General features: G+C 40.9%; 1 protein-coding gene across 6 annotated transcripts; it reads left to right on the top strand.

Moving 5' to 3' along the window:
• Positions 1–268: 268 nt before the first annotated feature.
• TMEM183A (transmembrane protein 183A) lies at positions 269–15,719 on the top strand. Of its 6 annotated transcripts, none has more exons than XM_040263042.1 (8): positions 269–534; positions 728–817; positions 1,632–1,799; positions 7,359–7,515; positions 9,959–10,139; positions 12,494–12,574; positions 13,539–13,694; positions 14,961–15,719. In XM_040263042.1, the coding sequence occupies exons 1-8, from the start codon at positions 426–428 to the stop codon at positions 15,144–15,146; spliced, it is 1,128 nt and encodes a 375-aa protein (XP_040118976.1). In that variant the 5' UTR covers positions 269–425; the 3' UTR covers positions 15,147–15,719. The 6 variants fall into 6 exon arrangements, with proteins under 6 accessions (XP_040118976.1, XP_040118980.1, XP_040118977.1 ...); XM_040263046.1 differs by having other exon boundaries at positions 280–534; positions 13,547–13,694; XM_040263043.1 differs by lacking the exon at positions 9,959–10,139 and adding an exon at positions 11,816–11,979 and having other exon boundaries at positions 280–534; positions 7,356–7,515.
• Positions 15,720–20,006: the final 4,287 nt, after the last annotated feature.

The following is a 20,006-nucleotide window of genomic DNA, read 5'->3' as shown; positions in this document are numbered from 1 at the left end:
GATGAGCACGAGAATGACAATAAACGCGCTTTGGGTGTACTGAAGGGAACCTGGAGGGCGGACAGAGACAATAGCAGAAAAATTGGGGAGACCAGAAGGTAAACACAGTTCTAATCAACGGGGTTGTGGGTTTCGGTCTGAGTCACAAAATTATCTTTTAAGACGTGTGACAAAACCCACACGGCCCATAAAGACACCCTCCCAACCTCTTAGGAACCCAGACGCAGGGTTACCTGCAGGCGCCGGATGATGACGTACTCCCTAAACCAGAGGGTGATTGGTTTCTGAAGAGGAGAGTCGGCGGCCGAAGCGACGCGGAGCCGGGGCCTAAGACCTCGCGGGAGCTGCGGTCTCTGTAGCGGGATGGCAGCGGAGCCGGCCGGAGTTGGCCCTAGGCTCCCAGATCCCGCTCTCTGGCCTGAAACATGGCCCGGGGTCCTGGCCCTTTAACCCGGCCTCGCCCCGACACGGTCGCCATGCCCAAGAGAGGGAAGCGACTCAAGTTCCGGGCCCAAGACGCCTGCTCAGGAAGAGGTGGGCGAGGGGCAGGGGCTTTGAAAGACTTGGGGCTGGAAGAAGGGCTGGAAGGCACCGTGGCGAGTGCTCCCCTGTCTGCGGTGGGAGGGCGGCTGGGGCCCTCCGGGGACTTGGAGTGCGCAGAGAATCTAGGTGGGGAGGAAGCTGAGGAGGGACGCCTTCTCCTTTGAGGGTTGGTACTGTGTTTCAGTGACCGTGGCGGATTATGCCAACTCGGATCCGGCCGTCGTGAGGTCTGGAAGGGTCAAGAAAGCTGTCGCCAATGCTGTTCAGCAGGAAGGTAGGCTTCCAACGAGTCTTTTCAGACTCAGACAGTCTGAAAAGAAAGCTAGGTTTTTTATTTTCCTGGGGTTCTGCCTCAGTGTTTTTCTAACAATCCTTTGGGGATCTTCCTGTAAACGTGTTTGCTGTCCTCCGTTGTTACTTACTTATTCAGAGGAAGGGAAAGATTAGCCAAGAACAGTAGAAGTTTCTGTAGCAGTAATATTTTATTTGTCTTTTTATTAAAAAAATAAGTCCTTGAGTACTTTTCTGTGGTTTCCACTCCTTTCTTCCTGGTTATTAATCTTCTTCCTATTGTTCACATATATTCTTCACTTTACTGCTGTTTGCTTGTGCGTTTGAAGCATTTTTTTTCCCCTTTTTTCATGCTTCTCTTACTTTCAAGCTTGAAACTTGTGTTTTTATAATAAGTACTGTCTCTCACCCAGAATTAAGGTTAGATTGGATTTAATTCCTCTCAACCTTCTCCTCAGAAATTATGCAAATGAAAATAGCGTTCACTTTTTGCTTTTCTCCTGCAGGGTTTATAGTGGAGAATAATTCACTCCCTTATTTCAGATCTGATGTGTTTCACTCCCATATTTCAGGTCTGATGTGTTTCTGCAATTTTGGAGTCAGTTTGCCCATTGCTTTCCAATTTTTTGTATTTAAAATGCTTTTTTTTTTTTTTTAACATTCTCAGCTTTCTTTAGCAGACTCTCACACTGCTTTTCCTTTTTTTGTTTTTCTGTTTTCTTTTCCTCATGTATGCTGATACCCTGCCTAAGCCATAGGCTTAGGCTCTGCTGTCTCATTCTCTTATTTTTTTCTAGTAAAATCTCTCTGTGGCTTGGAAGCCTCCCAGGTTCCTGCAGTGGAAGCTCTTTCTGGGGCTGGTGAGCCCTGTGACATCATCGACAGCAGTGGTGAGACTGATGCCCAGGAGGAAAGCATCCATGAGAGAACTATCTCCAGAAAAAAGAAAAGCAAGAGGCACAGAGGTACAACGCTGGCTTTCTTTTGGATTATTGGTCCTATCTGTGGTGATACCTTGAAGCTGTCACTTCTCAGTAACACAACAGGTGATACTAGTAGGGAACCCGAGTTTGAATATTAGGAGTAGGACAGGACTTTAATATACCAGGGCTTTCCACTTATATCTAAATTTGAGAGGAAAGGAGAGTCATAGCAGTCAGTATATTTCTGGAGCTGTAAACTGTAGTAGCCATTCATTGAGAACATATTATCATTGAGAACATTATCAGGTAAAATCCATTTAACAACAGGAGAACAAAAAGCCTTTGCATTTCTGGATTTCTGAATGTGTAAGGAAGCAGATTTTTGACAAAAATGTTCTCCTAAATATTTGGATTTTTATATAACCGGTTTCATTTCAGTTAGATATGTATGTGCTCTGCAGTTGTTAATGTCTGCTTTATGTCTACTAGGTACTGTAGTAAATAGAAAAATATGTGATATTTATGGATTAGTGGTGATAAAACTTACACAAGTGAAACAAAGAAAGTTAAATTAATGGTATATAATGTGCCAATAGGAGAAGGCAATGGCAACCCACTCCAGTACTCTTGCCTGGAAAATCCCATGGGCGGAGGAGCCTGGTGGGCTGCAGTCCATGGGGTCACTAAGAGTCGAACACAACTGAGCGTCTTTACTTTCACTTTTCACTTTCATGCACTGGAGAAGGAAATGGCAACCCACTCCAGTGTTCTTGCCTGGAGAATCCCAGAGACGGGGGAGCCTGGTGGGCTGCCATCTCTGGGGTCGCACAGAGTCAGACACGACTGAAGTGGCTTAGCAGCAGTGTGCCAATCCATCATTCATTGGTTTGCTCCAGATTTAAAAACTCATACTCTTGGAATGGAGCCCAGAATACCTATTCTTTTTTATTTGTAATTTTTGAAAATTATTTACATATTGGCTGCACTAGGTCTCTGTTGCTTTTTGTGGGGGCTTTCTCTAGTTGCGGTGGGTGAGGGCTACTATTTGTTTTGGTGTGTGGGCTTCTCATTGTGGTGGTTTCTCTTGTTGTGGAACACATACTCTAGACACGTGGACTTCAGTAGTGGTAGCATGCAGGCTCAATAGTTGTGCACAGGCTTAGTTGCTCTATGGCATGTGGAATCTTCCTGAATCAGGGATTGAACCTGTGTCCCTGCATTGGCAGGCAGATTCTTATCCACTGCACTACCAGTGAGGTCTCAGGGTACCTTTTGATAAAGCTAAAGTGTTTCTGATGATCAGCTAGAGTCAGGGGGAAGTTAATATAATAATTATCATTTTGGTCTCAGATCTATGAGAACTTTCACCTATACTTGAGAATCAGATAACAGACTTTTGCATTTGTTAAAATATTTTGAAATAATCAGCAAATTTGGAAAATTCAGCAGTGGCCACAGGGCTGGAAAAAGGTCAGTTTTCATTCCAATCCCAAAGAAAGGCAGTGCCAAAGAATGTTCAAACTACAGCACAGTTGCAGTCATTTCACATGCTAGCAAAGTAATGCTCAAAATTCTCCAAGCTAGGCTTCAGAGTACATGAACCAAGAACTTCCAGGTGTTCAAGCTGGATTTAGAAAAGGCAGAGGAACCAGAGATCAAATGGCCAACATCTGTTGGTTCATAGAAAAAGCAAGAGAATTCCAGAAAAAATCTACTTCTGCTTTGTTGACTATGCTAAAGCCTTTGACTGTGTGGATCAAAACAAACTGTGGAAAATTCTTAAAGAGATGGGAATACCAGACCACCTGACCTGCCTCCTGTGAAACCTGTATGCAGGTCAAGAAGCACCAGTTAGAACCGGACATGGAACAATGGACTGGTTCAAAATTGGAAAAGGAGTATGTCAAGGGTGTATATTGTCACCCTGCTTATTTAACTTATATGCAGAGTACATTATGTGAAATATTGGGCTGGAAGAATGATAAGCTGGAATCAACATTACCGGGAGAAATAGCAATAATCTCAGATATGCAGATGACATCGCCCTTATGGCAGAAAGTGAAGGGGAACTAAAGAGACTCTTGATGAAGGTGAAAGAGGAGAGTGAAAAAGCTGGCTTAAAACTCAAAATTCCAAAAATGAAGATCATGGCATCTGGTTCCATCACTTCATGGCAAATAGATGGGGAAACAATAGAAACAGTGACAGACTATTTTCTTGGGTTCCAGAATCAGTGTAGATGGTGACTGCAGCCATGAAATTAAAAGAGACTTGCTCCTTGGAAGAAAAGCTATGACCAACCTAGACCCCGTATTAAAAAGCAGAGACATTATTTTGTCGACAAAGGTCCGTCCAGTCAAAGCTATGGTTTTTCCAGTTATCATGGATGGATGTGAGAGTTGGACCATCAGGAAAGCTGAGTACCGAAGAACTGATGCTTTTGAACTGTAGTGTTGGAGATGACTCTTGAGAGTCCCCTGGACTGCAAGGAGATCCAACCAGTCCATCCTAAAGGAAATTAGTCCTGAATATTCATTGTAAGAACTGATGTTGAAGTGGAAACTCCAGTATTTTGGCCACCTGTTGCAAAGAGCTGACTCCTTGGAAAAGACCCTGATGCTGGGAAAGATTGAAGGTGGGAGGAGAAAGGGACGACAGAGGATGAGATGGTTAGAGGGCATCGCCAACTCAATGGATGTGAGTTTGAGCAAGCTCCAGGAAATGGTGAAGGACAGGGAAGCCTGGCATGCTGCAGTCCATAGGGTTGCAAAGAGTTGGACATGATTGAGCAAATGAACAATAACAATTGAAATAATCAATAATAAATGAACTGACACTGTTTTGCAATTATGCCATTTGTTGTCAGTTATACCACTCTTTTCCAGAACCAAGGATGCTAATAGACATTCTTCTCTCTTTATTGCTTGAAATCCCTGCCTATTGTCACCATTGTATCAATGTTAGATATTTCTCTTGATTTTCTTCTTTGATTTCAAGCACGTTCCACAGAAGAGCTTACAGATTTTTAAAACATCTTTGTTGAGACAAAATACATCCTTTTAAAGTGTGCAATGTGTAGTTTTAATATGTTCACAGAGTTCTGTAGCCATCAACATGATCTAAGTTAGAACATTTCTGTCAACCCAAACCTGTTAGTATCATTCCTAATTCCCTCCTAACACTCTTTCCCACCCATCCCTTCCTCCCAGGCAACCACCAAACTACTTTCGGTCTTTATAGATTTGCCTATTCTGGACATGAAATAATGTAATATGTGGTCTTTTGCATCTGACTGCTTTGACTTAGCATAGTGTTTTCAAGGTCCATCTGTATTGTAGCATACATCAGTGTTTCATTCCTTTTTATTTGACTATTATGAATAATGTTACTAGTATCAGTCATAGACAAGTTTTTGTCTGAACATAAATTTTCATTTCTGTTGGGTAGGAGTGAAATTGCTAGATGACATGGTGACTGTGTTTAACTCTTTGAGGAATTGCCAAGCTTTCTTTATGAAGTTTCCATTTTATGTCCCACTAGCAATTCCACATCCTAGCCAACACTTGTTATTTGTCTAACTTTTTAATCTAGTGAATGTGAAGTGGTATCTCATGGTTTTCATTTGCATACTAATGTTGAATATTTATGTGCTTATTGGCCTTTTGTATATCATCTGTAGGGAAATATCCAAATCTTTCACTCATTTTTAAGTTAGGTTATATTTTTATTACTGAGTTGTAATAATTCTTATGTATTCAGGAGCCCAGTTACTTACTAGATGTATGACTTGTGGTTTACAAACTCTTAGCTATAATTCATCTCTTACTTCCTTGCTCCACTTTACCCTCATTAAGTTTCTTTATTCTCATCAAACCAGTCTTTCCCTCCCCCTTTTTTCTTTTAAAAAAGGAACATTTATAAAAGAATGAATAGTATAATGAATCCCATGTGGCTATCACATAGCTTCAACAATTATCAACTCATGGCTGTTTTTGTTATAGCCACTACCCCCTCACCCCTAGTCTCAACACACACACATGCACAATTAGTTTGAAAGTTTCCAGACATCCCATTATTATATCTGTAAATATTTTGGTAATTATCTCCAAAAGATAAATGCTCTTTAAAAAATTATCACATGTAAAAAAATTAACAGCAGTTTATTAATATCATCAAAATCTTGTTCAACTTATCTGTTTGTTGCCGTCACATATGTTTTGTTTTTCTGAATATTCAGGCTTCGTGTTAGCTGTTTATTTCACTTGGAATACTACCTCTTAACCTATGCCTATCAAATTTTTTATGTCCTACATAACTTACCTACATGAAGCTTTCCTTTACTGATTCCATTTATGTTTTGAAATTTCTTAATAATTATGTATAAAATATTTGCAAAAAAAGAATATTGGCAATTTTTATAATCACTGAATTTTGTCCCTAAAGACAGAAAAATTTTAACAGTACTCTGCTTTGTAAAAGTTATCATGATTCTCAGTGGAGGAATTACTGAAAGTTGTTTGCCTTCTCTGAGAGAGAGATTTAATGTGGGAGAAGAGGGCCCCAAGGGCTGTAGGCTGAGCCTTAAATGGTTACTGGAGATTTCAAGAAGAATAGGAACCACAAGAAACAATGTTTTAGAAGCATTGGTCTCCATTATGAAGAACCTGATGCAAGAACCTAATTGACTTATAGAGCTGCAGGAAGTGACTAGAAAACCAGATGCAGCTTCAGGGAGGTGGTTATATGATGGGCTTTGCCCAGGAAACAAAGAAACCTTGGTTTTGGATAACTATATAACTAAGTCTCAATTAAAGTTTAGAGTTAGACCAGATTCTGGTGTCTCTATGGAGTGTGATTTTTTACTTGAATCTGACATGTATAGTGGACGTCAGGGTCAAGAGAATTAATACTAATAAGGTCTGAAGGAGGAAGACGTGAGGATATGTCGTCACAGGGTATCTTTGATTACTGGATGCTTGTGGCCAGAACTGTAGACCAAGCTGATAGTGCAACCAGAAACTAGAAGAAAAAAGACATGTGCAAGCAATTATTGAGTAATGAAAATACATTGTAATTTACTTAGTTTTTTATTTTGTACTTTGAGGATTCCTTATACTATATAAAAATCAGTTTTGTTTTTTAAATGAACTAAAGAAAATGATGGATGGGGATTGCAAGGGAAATCAAGGGTAGAATTTACATAAAGTTGGAATTTGGAGAAAACTGGGTTTTGTTTACCCTGACTACACGCACAAAGTAATATGGGCCACAATAATATAGTAAAATGGGCACAGTAATATTTTCCTTATTTCCATATTATTGGAGTTGAATGGTGTAATGTATGAAAACTTCAAAATAGTGTGTAAATACTGGTTAAATAAAGGCCTAATTAAGAACACAACCTATTCACTTGGGCAACAGGAAACAAAAAATTTCAGCACCTACAATAAGCAGGAAATGTGAGTTTGAGAGGCTTCCTTGGACCTATTTAAACTATTTTCTTAACTATGCAAGCCCTGGGAGAATTGAAATGATTAGGGATCTTTATATGTGCATATAATAGAAGGTCAGAGGTTATAGTTCTTTTTTCTATTTCAGAAGACCTGAACGGGACTGGAGGAGAAGAGTATCCCATGGATATTTGGCTATTGCTGGCCTCCTATATCCGTCCTGAGGACATTGTGAATTTTTCCCTGATTTGTAAGAATGCCTGGACTGTCACTTGCACTGCTGCCTTTTGGACAAGGTTGTACCGAAGGTGCGACCACAGAGAGCTCACTGTGTTATCTGTGTGGCTGATTTCATTGTTTTTGATTTGATGCTACTCCCTGGATGGTGACCTCTTCACTTTCTCTAATTCATGCCTGGGCATGAACCTAGCTTTGACTTCCTTGAGCTCCTCTTTAAAATTGATATTAATTCATTCAGGTAATTGTCTTCCCTATGATTACCTCCTTACCCCCAAGCAGAATCTTTATTAGGTTGGTACAAAAGTAGTAGCCGTTTCGGACAGTGAATTTTAAATCATTGTAACTAGGCTCAAACACATCTTTGTTAATCAAAATAGAAACCATTACATTCAAAACATTTTTGCCAACAAGAAATAAGTTTGTTTATTCGTGTAGCATGAAAATCTACGCCTCCGGATTCAGTGAACTCTTGGAACGTATTTCTGCCTCCTGCTGCTTCTGGAAGCGTTTTGCCTGCAAAAAGTTGTTGAGATGCTTGAAGAAGTGGTAGTCAGTTGGCAAGAGGTCAGGTTAATATGGCAGATAAGGCAAAACTTCATTGCCCAATTCACTCGACTTTTTTTTTTTCTCCTTCAACTTTTGAAGGGTCGGTTGTGCAGTGTGCCTTCAGGCATTGTTGTAGAGAATAATTCTTGGGCCCAATCTGTTCACCAGTGCTGGCTGCAGGCATTGCAGTTTTTGGTGCATTTCATCAATTTACTGAGCATACTTCTCAGGTGTAATGGTTTTGCTGGGATTCAGAAAGCTATAGTGGATCAGATGGGCAGCAGACTACCAAACAGTGACCATGACCTTTTTTGATACAAGTTTGGCTTTGGGAAGTGCTCTGGAGCTTCTCAGTCCAGCCACTGAGCTGGTCATTGCTGGTTGTTGTATAAAATCCACTTTTCGTCGCATATCACAATCCTATTGAGAAATGGTTCATTGTTGTTGAGTAGAAAAGTAAAGTGAAGTCGCTCCACTCAGTTGTGTCCGACTCTTTGCGAACCCATGGACTGTAGCCTACCAGGCTTCTCCGTCCATGGGATTTTCCAGGCAAGAGTACTGGAGTGGGGTGCCATTGCCTTCTCCAGGGGATCTTCCCAACTCAGGGATCGGACCTGGGTTTCCCACATTGTAGGCAGACGCTTTACCCTCTGAGCCTCCAAGGAAGCCCTAGACGACGACAATTCAGAATGACAGTTTTTTTTATTTTTGGTCAGCTCATGAGGCACTTACTTATTGAGCTTTTTCACCTTTCCAATTTGCTTCAGATGCCAAATGACCATAGAATGGTCAGTGTTGAGTTCTTCAGCAACTTCTCCTATAGCTCTAAGAGGCTCACCTTTGATGATGGTTCTCAATTGATTGTTGTCAACTTCCACTGGTTGGCCCCTACACTCCTCATCTTCAAGGCTCTCATCTTCTTTGCAAAACATCTTGAACCACCACTGCACTGTGTTTGGTAGCAGTTCTGGGCCAAATGCATTGTTGATGTGAGTTGTCTCTGCTGCTTTATGACCCATTTTGAACTCAAATAAAAAACCACTCCAATTTGCTTCTTGTCTAACATCATTTCCATAGTCTAAAGTAAATACAAAATAAATAGCAAGTAATGTCATTAGCAAAAAAAAAAAAAGGTGAGAAATGTACATTAAAATGATGTATAATATAACCACATTTATTTAAGAACGTATCCCAATATGAAGTGGCAAAGTTCAACAATGTAAAACCCCAGTTACTTTTGCACCAACCTAATACTTTCAGCAAAAGTAAGGTCTCAAAAATAACTGTTTTTGACTTTGCTTCAGAGGTTTATCTTAGCTAGAATTCTCATAAACTATAGATGCCCATCTGTTTATCTTTCCAGCTGGGTTGGTGGTTTCTTAGATTTGCTAGTCATCTTGAATGCATAGTCTTTGCATTTATGTGGTTCTGTATAGTCGCAGTGGTGAGGAGAGAGTGAATGATGTGATTAATAAGAGGGCTAACTTTTGATGCTGGGTTAAAAGTGTCAGTAAGAATGTGGTGGAAGGGGATGTTGAGGTTATCAAGGAATAGAGAACTTTCTGAGACATGTGACAAGAGAACCTGGTAGATCTTCTCCAGTGCAAGTTCTTTTTGAGTAAAGTATATTGTACTAGTATTAAGTCAGAGACTTGCTCTTTTTTAAAGTGAAATAGGATTTAAAATTTTTAAATGAGTAGAGAAGTGCAGGATTATAAGGTATATATGAATTGGGTTTTGCATAATGAAGAAAAGTAGCTGAGAAATGAAGGAGATGGTAATTTGTATGTGTGTGTGTGTGTTTGTCTAAGAGAGAGAGACCGCATGAGAACACTAGGGACAAACTAACTACTGGCCAGTGGAATAGTAATGTAAAATTTGTACAGAACCCAGGAGTCCTAGGAGTCTGGCCTAGAACAGAAGAGACAGGTCGCTTACTGGTAGGAGTAATGTGTCATGTTTCAGACACTACACACTGGATGCCTCTCTGCCTTTGCGCCTGCGACCAGAGTCAATGGAGAAGCTGCACTGTCTTCGGGCATGTGTGATCCGATCTCTGTACCATATGTATGAGCCATTTGCTGCTCGAATCTCCAAGAATCCAGCCATTCCAGAAAGCACTCCTAGCACATTAAAGAATTCCAAAGTAAGTGGGTATTAGTGGTAGGGTTTAACAAATGGATCTTGTATAATGGGCCTGTTATCATGGCTTGTTTCTAGCTTTCTTAATGGGGTGGTCTGGGGCTGTAGATACCAGGCTGCTCGAGGACTAATATAAACCTCCCGGGCTTGGGGGTATCATTTCATCGTTTCTCCAGGACATTCCTGCTGTGCTGGGCTGACTTATGTTATCTTTACCTTAAAGCTTTCTTGTGCTTTTAGCATATTCCTTATTCTCTTTATTTTAATTTATTTTCTTGCCTTATATATTGAACCACTTTAAATGGTTTGATGATTTGAGCGAGGAAGAACACAGTTCAAATGGTAAAGGTAAACCATAATTCTCAAAAGATGCTTTAAATCATGATATGCTACTAATTTTCTTTTTCTAATGTGACCTTGACATCTGGAATGTCACTTTCTCATTGACCTTCTTAAAAGATTCTGGTATAGACTCCTTCAGCATTTGCAAAGTGCCTATTGTTGCCAGGCTCTGGGATGGATTGTTTCAGAGACTATAAAAGTGTTCCCACTCAGACTTTAGCACTCTAAAATTCTTCCTGTGTTCTAGTCCATTATTTATATCTCTGGATTTCCCCAGTAGTTTATATTCATTTATGCATTGTATTCAAGTCTCATTGTATTTTTCTGATCTGTAAGTAGGTCTGTAAGCCTGTGGTCCATTTTGTTCTTTGTTCCACCATGAGGTATCTGGTGAACACAGCTTTGCCAAGCTAGACTATTATAGCATATATGATTATTTAGGCAAGTTGATGGCTCCAACTTTTTTCTCATTTAGCTAATACTATTGTCCAAATTTTGTATCTTTTGAGTTTGTGAATTATTTTTTTTTTACTGTGTTCCTACCCAAAGTCTAATGTTCTTTAGCACTTCATAATTCTATTTTGTTTTTTATGCTTTGGATGTTAATGATTCTTTTTCCCTAGTTCAGCTCTAGTGTGAGAACATTCTGCCTGATACATATTGATTAGAAGAGTACTGTTGATTTCAAGATCATCATGGTTTTTCCCAGGATTGTAAACTGAGGTGGTCAGGGTCATTGGCTGAGCTCAATTTAATGTCACACTAGTTGATGGATTTAGGGCAGGATTAGAATGCTGAGTGGGTAGAATTTTATTGCTTCTCATAATATGAGTAGACAGAGTATCTTTTCACATTTATAGTTTTCCTGCCCCCAAAGACCTTTGATCATCGCAGGTTGACTGTGGTGAGGTGGGATCACCCCAAAGCTGGCCGTGGCCGGGTGTTATCAGTTGCTGGGAGCAGAGCAGCACTGGGCAGACTTCATGCTGGACATCCTTGCGGCTCCAGTGCACAATGCGAGTGCTACTCCTAAATCTAAAATGCCCATGTCTTCATATTTTTATAATTTATTAATTTTTTAAGTGGACTACTAACAGTGGTGATAAAAAAAATCTTAACCGAGACAGGAAGCCTAGGCCACCTGTCTGCTGTTTTTGTGTCCATTGTTTAAGATCTGGAGGATGTGGGACCTGCAGTGGCTGATGTCCCATGCATTGCCTTGCTAGTATAACGATAATCGCATGGCATTCAGGAAGTTGCCAGCATGCCTGAAGGAAGTTGTCACATGTTGCTGGACTCCACCTTTTCGTATTTGATTCTCCCTCTCTCTCTTTTCAGTAGCATAGCTTGTGTGGGACACTGGAGCTGTTGTGTTGGCAGCAGAAGTGTTTGCCCCTTAAAGCCAAGCCCATTATTTTTGATGGAACAGCAGGACGTACAGGGCATGTCTGAAGGGCAGGACAGCTGGCACGGCGGACGACCCACCCCTTATCCCCTGGGAGGTACTTAACTTCTTGTGTTAACCCTAGCTGTAGCCTGACTTTCCTTGAGGGGGTTACTCTAGATTGAATTCAGCTCAGCTCTATAGTTTCCATACCGGCTGTCTGCTCCCAGAAGGTCCTGAGTGGTTTGCTCCTATTACATTCAGGGTTGGCTATCTCTGCCTGCTTTATGGCTTTGTTATCATCTTATCTGATGGCTACTGACTGCCCTTATATTTTAATGTAGAGAAGTGGCCTGCTGAATGCCCCAGTCTCTAGAGACCATGTTTCTGTCTTTAAAGATGAGAATAATAGGGGTTGACCTTAATAGCATCTGAGGTTGACTTTTATTGGTACCTCTTCTCTTTACTGAACAGCCTTGGGGTTGTCTCTTCTCATGTTGCACCAATGTCAAATTGGGGGGTGAGGGGGCAGGATATGGGGGTTTCTATCTGTGCCAAAGTAAAATCTCAGCATTGGAGCCATGGCTGGCTTTAGAGGTAGCAACAGAAAAGTTATTTTTATTTTCTTACAGTGCTTACTTTTCTGGTGCAGAAAGATTGTTGGGAACAGACAGGAACCAATGTGGGAATTCAACTTCAAGTTCAAAAAACAGGTATGTGTTTTTATCATCTCTTTGCTTTTCAGGTAATACCTTGCTCTGATTTTACTAAACATAAAATTGCCTTTTTAAAATCAGATACTACACATTAAAACTTATAATAATATCATGAAAAGAAAGAAGGAATTATTTTATATGAAAGAGGCATAAAAATTTAATAGCTTAATGCATAGAATAAACCTTGAGCAGATCCTGGATTAATGAACAATGAGATACCTCTTTATGTATAAAAGACATTTTTGGTACAATTAAAGAAATTTGAAGATTCTGTGGATATTAGATATGAAATTATTGTTAATTTTTTTAGGTGCCAATGTTACCTTCAAATGACTTTGCCTCCCCCACCCCAGAGCTGTGATTTTTTTTAAACATATGAATATATATATATATATTTATAAAACGAGAGATGTGAGAGGAAAGAAAACCAATATGGCAGAATATCCAATGGTACAGGATATACAGGAGTTTATTGCATGATTTTATTAATTTTTCTGTATACTTGAAGACTTAAAAGTAGGGGAAAGGAAAGAACTTGTTATAACAATGTACTGAGGTTATTTGCCTAAGAATTTTTTTTTCAAAGCAAATGTATTTGTAAACAATAATAACTCACATGGTTTTATATATCTGAGGCAATTTGAGGAGGCCGTGGGGAACGGGACTGCCAAGGGTGTTCGCAGGAAGAGCAGATACTATTGTACCTTTCTTTCTGCCTTTTGCTTGGACTGTACCTGAGATCTTGGCTACCGAGAGGACCTGTTCTGCCTGTCCTTGCATGTGTTTCCTCATCTTTCAAAGGGCTTTCCTTGATCAGTGTAAAAGCTGATTTATATATTAAAGAGAGAAGAGACAACAGATACCTGGATCTCAGCAGCTTTAGTTAAGCATTTCCATTGGTGGAGTCTTAGAGCCATAACATATCCTCTAACCCATGAGAGTAATTCTTACTTCTCCTCAGTCCCCAAGATTAAAGAGCAAGTGTATGGGAGGATTGCAGCCTCCCATTCAGTACGAAGACGTTCATACCAACCCAGACCAGGATTGCTGCCTACTGCAGGTCACCACCCTCAATTTCATCTTTATTCCAATTGTCATGGGAATGATATTTACCCTGGTAAGTGGAGACAGGATGTCATCCTCAGTTCTTTCGTAGACTGTCACTGTACCTAGAGTTTGAAAGATTTGTATATTTAACCACTGAGGAAGAAATCTTTGAAAAAAATTATTGTTTAAAGTAATTTTAAACAAAATCTGAAAACTGACTTTTAGGAATAGACTTATTTGTGGAGAAGTTAATTATGTCTGAGAATATTTTACTTCTGTTTCCTTCTCCATAGTGAATAGAATGGTTTTGTATCTCCTGTGTTGTGCTCGTTAATGTTTGAGAAACATTATCCCATTAAGGTTAATGATAAAGCTTATGCATGGGCACTATATGTCAGGATCTGAAGCATGCATGTGGTATCATAAATGGAATAGTAAAATGTAGGGTTACCAGCTCTGTCTTTTGCATGATTCTCTTGACTATTCAAGGTTTAGCTAAGAATTACATTAGTAAACAACAAATATGCCTCTGGTATATTTTCCATATTTTTAACTGGATTGGCAACTGGAGAGTTCATGTAATTTATCTTTTCTGTATTTTTGGCTTATGTTCAGAGATATGTTCCACATTGAAAATAGCTTTATTCTTTTTTTAATGGTAAAATAAGTAATGCATACTTCATGTGAAGAATTAAATAATACATAAACATGTTGAGACAGTAAAGGTAACTTAGACTTGTATCCTCTAACTGCACTTAACTTCTGGGGAATTGTTCTTTAATGTTTCTGTTAATATATACATGTAGATATCCACTCTCTTAAATAATTTTGTATAATTCAAAGTATGTCATATACCTGTTTTTATGGTAGCCATCTCATTAAGCCACATTAATACTTATTTATATACTCATATTCCATATTCTTCCTATTCATACAATTCTCTACCCGTCTATATATGTTGATATATAAACACATTTAGAGATTTTGTGGTTTATTTTCCAAAAAAAAAGTCATCAGATGTATCTCATCAAAATCCCTTCAAACCATCTCTTATAAAGTTTTTAAAAATTGTCACTGATGGTACTCTATGTGCACGTATCCTACTATTTGCAGCCATTTGAGAGGCTTTCTTTAGCACAGTTTAAATATACGAAGCTAAGAAAAACCTATAAAAACCAGTTAATTTTTAATATTTTTGCAAAGGTGCTGGTAGTGTAACTTAGAGATTATTTTGTGGCCTAGTCCATGTCAATTGTCTAGACTGTTTAATTTCAGAGTGTGTCATAGGAAAACAAGGTTGTTAAATTTGGGTATTGAATTTACTTTTCCCTCCCAGTTTACTATCAGTGTGAGCACGGACATGCGGCATCATCGAGTGAGACTGGTGTTCCAAGACTATCCTGTCCATGGTGGTCAGAAACTGCGCAGTGAACAGGGTGTGCAAGTCATCCTGGACCCAGTACACAGCGTTCGACTTTTTGACTGGTGGCATCCTCAGTATCCATTTTCCCTGAGAGCATAGATATTGCTTCCTGTCACCGAGGGCAGCCTTGAGCTAGGCCAGTCCATTTGTAATCAGATTCCAGTTTGGAAGGGGCAGCTGGATTGTATATCTAGTCAATAATGCACATGCTCTTTAGGTTTCTGGGGTTCCTGGTAGAAGAAGAAGGATTGAATCAAAAGGAACAACTATGATTTTTAAACATATTTTAATGTAAAACTTTGTATGTGAAAGGAGAAACCTGGGCCTATTTTCTGTGTTAAACCCCATTTGGTGCTACTGAGTTTGTTCTTTATTCTTTTACCCCAGCCAAAGTGGATGATCTTGCTTTAGGAGAAAATTAAACTCTTAAGTCTCCAAACAAGAAAATTTGACCATTCCTTTATGGATCAGAGTAACCTTAGAGGCGTAAAATTGTTGCTACTCTTGCTTTCAGTTTAGCTGCCCCTCAAATTCAAGTGAATATTTCCTTGTTTCCCTTTACCCTTATCTAGAAATAAAGCAGGTGACAGGGTTTTCAGAATCTTAATGAGATTGACTTGCGTATCTTTCTTTAAAAATATTTGTGCATAAATTTTTTTGGCCAGTTTTGAATTTTAGGTTTTTTTGTTTTTTTTGCATGAAGCTGATAGTGGTGATGATAATGATTTTGTGCTATATTAGGAACTTTTCATAATGTCTCTAGTTCTCACAGTCCCACAAGGTGGATGATACTGTTCCCATTCTCTGGCTGAAAAAAACGGAATCAGTGACTTACCCAAAGCTATCCTGTCCTGTGCTTAGTTGCTCAGTTGTGTCTGACTCTTTGCGACCCCCATAGACTGTAGCCTGCCAGGCTCCTCTGTCCACGGAGATTCTCCAGGCAAGAATACTGGAGAGGGTTGCCATGCCCTCCTCCAGGGGATCTTCCCAACCCAGGGATCAAACCCAGGTCTCCTGCATTGCAGGCAGATTCTTTACCACCTGAGCTACCAGGGAAGCCCACCCAAAGCTATAATACCCAATAAATGGCAGAGCCAGGATTCTGACCCTTTGCTATGCCACAATTAAAATGGTCAGTCTCATTATTCTTATGGTAGATGTCAGCAAAGGAAAGCAGGCAAGTGAACATAGATGGAAAAAATAAAAGGATGAATAAAAAGTTGATTGTGGTAAACCTTATCCCTAATCAGCCTAAATAGTATGTAAGATCCACGAAAGAATCTTTTAAATATATGCTTCTAAGTAAAATGTAAAACCATGAAAGTTACTGCAGGAAGAATAGTGATTAAATTGTTAAAAAAGGCATTTATTATGGTGAATGCCCTTTAAAAAATGCATCCCCATATTGGAACCAGACTTCGGCACTGTAAGAATTTAGTGCCTCCTTTGTTGTGCTCTGCCCTGTGCTACCTATCAGAGCCTGGTCTTTTCATCCCTGCAGGAAAACTAATGTCCTCTTGGTGAGAGGACTTGCTATAGCCTGTGTACTCTGAGAAGAAGATCATGTTTTTGTTTTGGTTTTTGCTAACAAGATAACTTTGCTGCTTGTCTCCTGCCCCACTCCCTACCCAAATTATCTAGCGGGGGATGGATGTTAGCTAGATAATTGCCACAAGGTGGGCATTAAGACCATGTTCCTTAAACATGAAAATTCAATGGGGGCAGTACAATCCTGAGCTTGACTGCTAAATGAGTGTTGTTTTTTCCTTACCATTCTCCCTACCCCCTGCTATTTACAGAGTATTCTTAGGAAGGATCTGCCTAATACTGGTGCTAATAGCTAACCTTACCCCACACTGAGGTGGGTACTAAAGCTGTTCATGCAGAAAGTGAGCTAGGTCAGTGAAAAACAGAATTTGGGCATTTAAATGATTAAAAAAAAACCCAAGGACAATAAGCACCTTAGAGAGCTCTACAATCAAAAATTGCCTCTGAGGCAGAAGGAGAGAAACACACAGTTCCTAGTGTCCTTATAAGATGCCATGGAGCAGAAGAGAGATGTCTAGTGAATTTTGCGTCCCCTATTTAGGAGTTACTTTTAAAAGGGGAGTGAAGTAAAATTGGCTTAATAATTGTGTCCTGACTGAACTTCCTGGTTTTTGTATCAAACTCCATGGTATGATAGATAAAACATTAAACATTGCCTCAGCTGTTCTCTTAGTAAAACATTAACACTTGGTAAAGTATTACCTCTGCATTGACTGAGTTGCGTTTTAGTGAAAGGATATAAAGTGTCTCAGGGATTTCCTTTTGATGGGAACCGAAACCATCTGGAGAAGAGTTGGAGCTTTCTGGACTGCTTTTATAAAAACTGCTATGTACTTTCCACTTCTTTAAATACGTACCTTGAATTTGCTTGGAGGGTCAGACAAACAAAATATTCAGGTTCATTTCTTACCCCTCAAGTAAGTCAGAATTACTCAGATTTTCCTGCCTTCTACTAATGACGTAGAATTAATTAAGCCAAATGGTGAATATATTGGAGGAAAGAAAAAAAAAATGGTTATACGTTCCATTGATCTCAACTACAGCATTTGTTGCTGATATAGAACTTGTGTGTTTATAAGTCTGTACACATTGCATGTGTATAAAATCCTTACATTACTAGCAGTGCTTACTGGGCAATGTAAAGAACTGAATAGGCACTGTGATGAAGCTTCACAAACCAGATGGGAAAGAAGCATTGTCACAGGGTACGGGGTACGGTGCAATTAAAAGAAAATGGTCAGATTTAACCAAAATTTGGCATGAATTTTGGCATTTAAAACTGTCTTCCTATTCTGTACATACTATAGACAAACATTTCATTTTATATTAAGTGTTAACACAGCCAAGCGACACAATTCCCTTAAACTTGTACTATGGAAATTTATCTGGCTTTTGTTTCTCCACTTAAAAAATGGGCGCAACCAAAGGACGAATAATAAATGGGCAACAAAGTGTGAAAGGCGACACATCATTGGCAAACAATTACAAGGGCAGTACAGAGACCAATTTAGGGAGGAGGTGGTTAGAGACAAACGTAGGTTCAAAGGGTACGTGCTGCACCTCACTGAGATGGAGGCAGGGCTCCCTTGGGCCCTAAAACCTGACTGGCGCTGGGCAAAAATCTGGCTCCCCGCCACCTCTCGAGAGACTCTCCCAGCCGAGCCAAGATGGCGCGCAGCCCCAAGCGGCTCCACGTCACGAGGGAGGGAGCGCCGCGGAGGGGGCGTGGCCTCGAGGGGCCGGTCAGCCCCGCCCTTGAGGTGGTGCGGGGGCCGTCCGCAGGAGAGGGCGGGGCGCTTCGGCTCGGGAAGGCTGCGGCTGCCTCCGCGCCTGCTCGGCTCGCGAGGACAAGTCCGGCGCCTCCAGGCCGGGGCGGCTTCCTGCGCAGAGCCAAGCTGCCCGGCCTCCGGTGAGTGCAGGCAGGTGAGCCTCAGAGCCCAGGGTGCGGGAGGGATTTCTGTTTTTCCCACCTCCAGCTCCCCTCACAGTTTGAGAAGGAGGTCTCAGTCTAGCGGTTCTTGGGAAACAGCACCTTTTACTCAAACGTGTCTCTCTGCTAGATACTTTTCCTGCTGCCCCTCACCAGCCTTTGCAGTGCCCTGTGCCCTTGAGGATGAGAATGAGAGGACGATGCCCGATTTGCGGGGAGTGCTTGGGAGTCCGCCCTCAGCTCCATCAGCTCGGGACGGGAAGTCTGAGTTGGCAAGTCTCCCAGGGGGAGCTGGGTGGACCGCGCCCCCGTTTCCCATGCAGAAGAGTCAGAGAAGAAGCGCTGGGGCCAGCTCCGCTGCTTTGGCACAAGGGGTACCGTCTTCGTTCTTCCAGGGGTTCTTATCCCCTCCCACATTGCTCATATCAGCCGTTCTTAATATTGCTCACTCTCCATTCCTCGAACTGCCAGTCTCAGGTTGTGCCAGAGATGCCCACATTTCTGCAGTGCCAGGGGCGGTGGAGTGGAAGGAGCAGCCAATTGGAGGTCTACTGAAGGTGGGGTTCAGGATGGGTGCAACCATAAAATAGGGCTGGGTAGAAATTCCTGAGCGGGGAGAGTAGGAGTGAATTGACTTTTCACTACGCAGTTGAGATATTTTCCAGTACAGTTTGGTTGTGAGTGGGGAAAGAGAGGTCTGGTTGAAGGACTTGGAAACGTGATGTGGCTGGGTTTTTTGTTTTGTTTTGAGAAGGGGTTGCCAATGTCACCTTTAAGGAGAAGTACGCTGGTAGAGGGGTAGGGGTATTGAGACTGCTGTCCTCTGGTGAGCAAGTTGTTGAGGAAGAGGCTGTCCTTAGCATGGAGATCCTCTCCTGGTGGGATCTTAGTAGCCCCTTTTGGGTTCTTCCCTCAATCTTCCCAGTTGGAACTGGTACCTAGTACTTTGTTCAACATCCAACAAATATTAATTGGGCATCTACTGTAATGCCAGACACCATGCTAGGTGCTAAGTCTTCTGAAGGCAATTTAGGGCCATGGAGCACCTGAAAGGTACACACAGCAGACATCCTGTTAACAGATCCATTCCTCCTCCACCGCCAGCACCAATTTTGTTACCCTGCTATTGGATTATGAAAAGATCTGGGTCCACATCCTTTCAAATAACTGTCTTACTTGGATTCCAACCTATCCACCCTCTGCCACTAATAATTAGCCAGGCAGTCCCAAGGAAAGCTACCTTAAAAAGGAAGTGTTTGAATGATTTCTTTTGGCTGTTTTCTAGGACTTTGCCCTGAGATGTGAGGAGGCTGCCTGGATTAAGAGGTACCGGGAGATAATGAGACAATGAATGGCACAATGGTTATTGAAGGCCAAGAATGTACTAGACACCCTCCACAATGAGAGACACCATCTCTGAAAGATAGAAGAATGGGTGTGGGATGGGGGTGGGGAAGCGAAAAGGAAATCTCAGCCAGTGG

Source organism: Oryx dammah, unplaced genomic scaffold (genome assembly GCF_014754425.2).
Source record: "Oryx dammah isolate SB20612 unplaced genomic scaffold, SCBI_Odam_1.1 HiC_scaffold_21, whole genome shotgun sequence".
Lineage (NCBI taxonomy): Eukaryota > Metazoa > Chordata > Mammalia > Artiodactyla > Bovidae > Oryx > Oryx dammah.
This window is presented reverse-complemented; position numbering and strand designations above follow the sequence as displayed.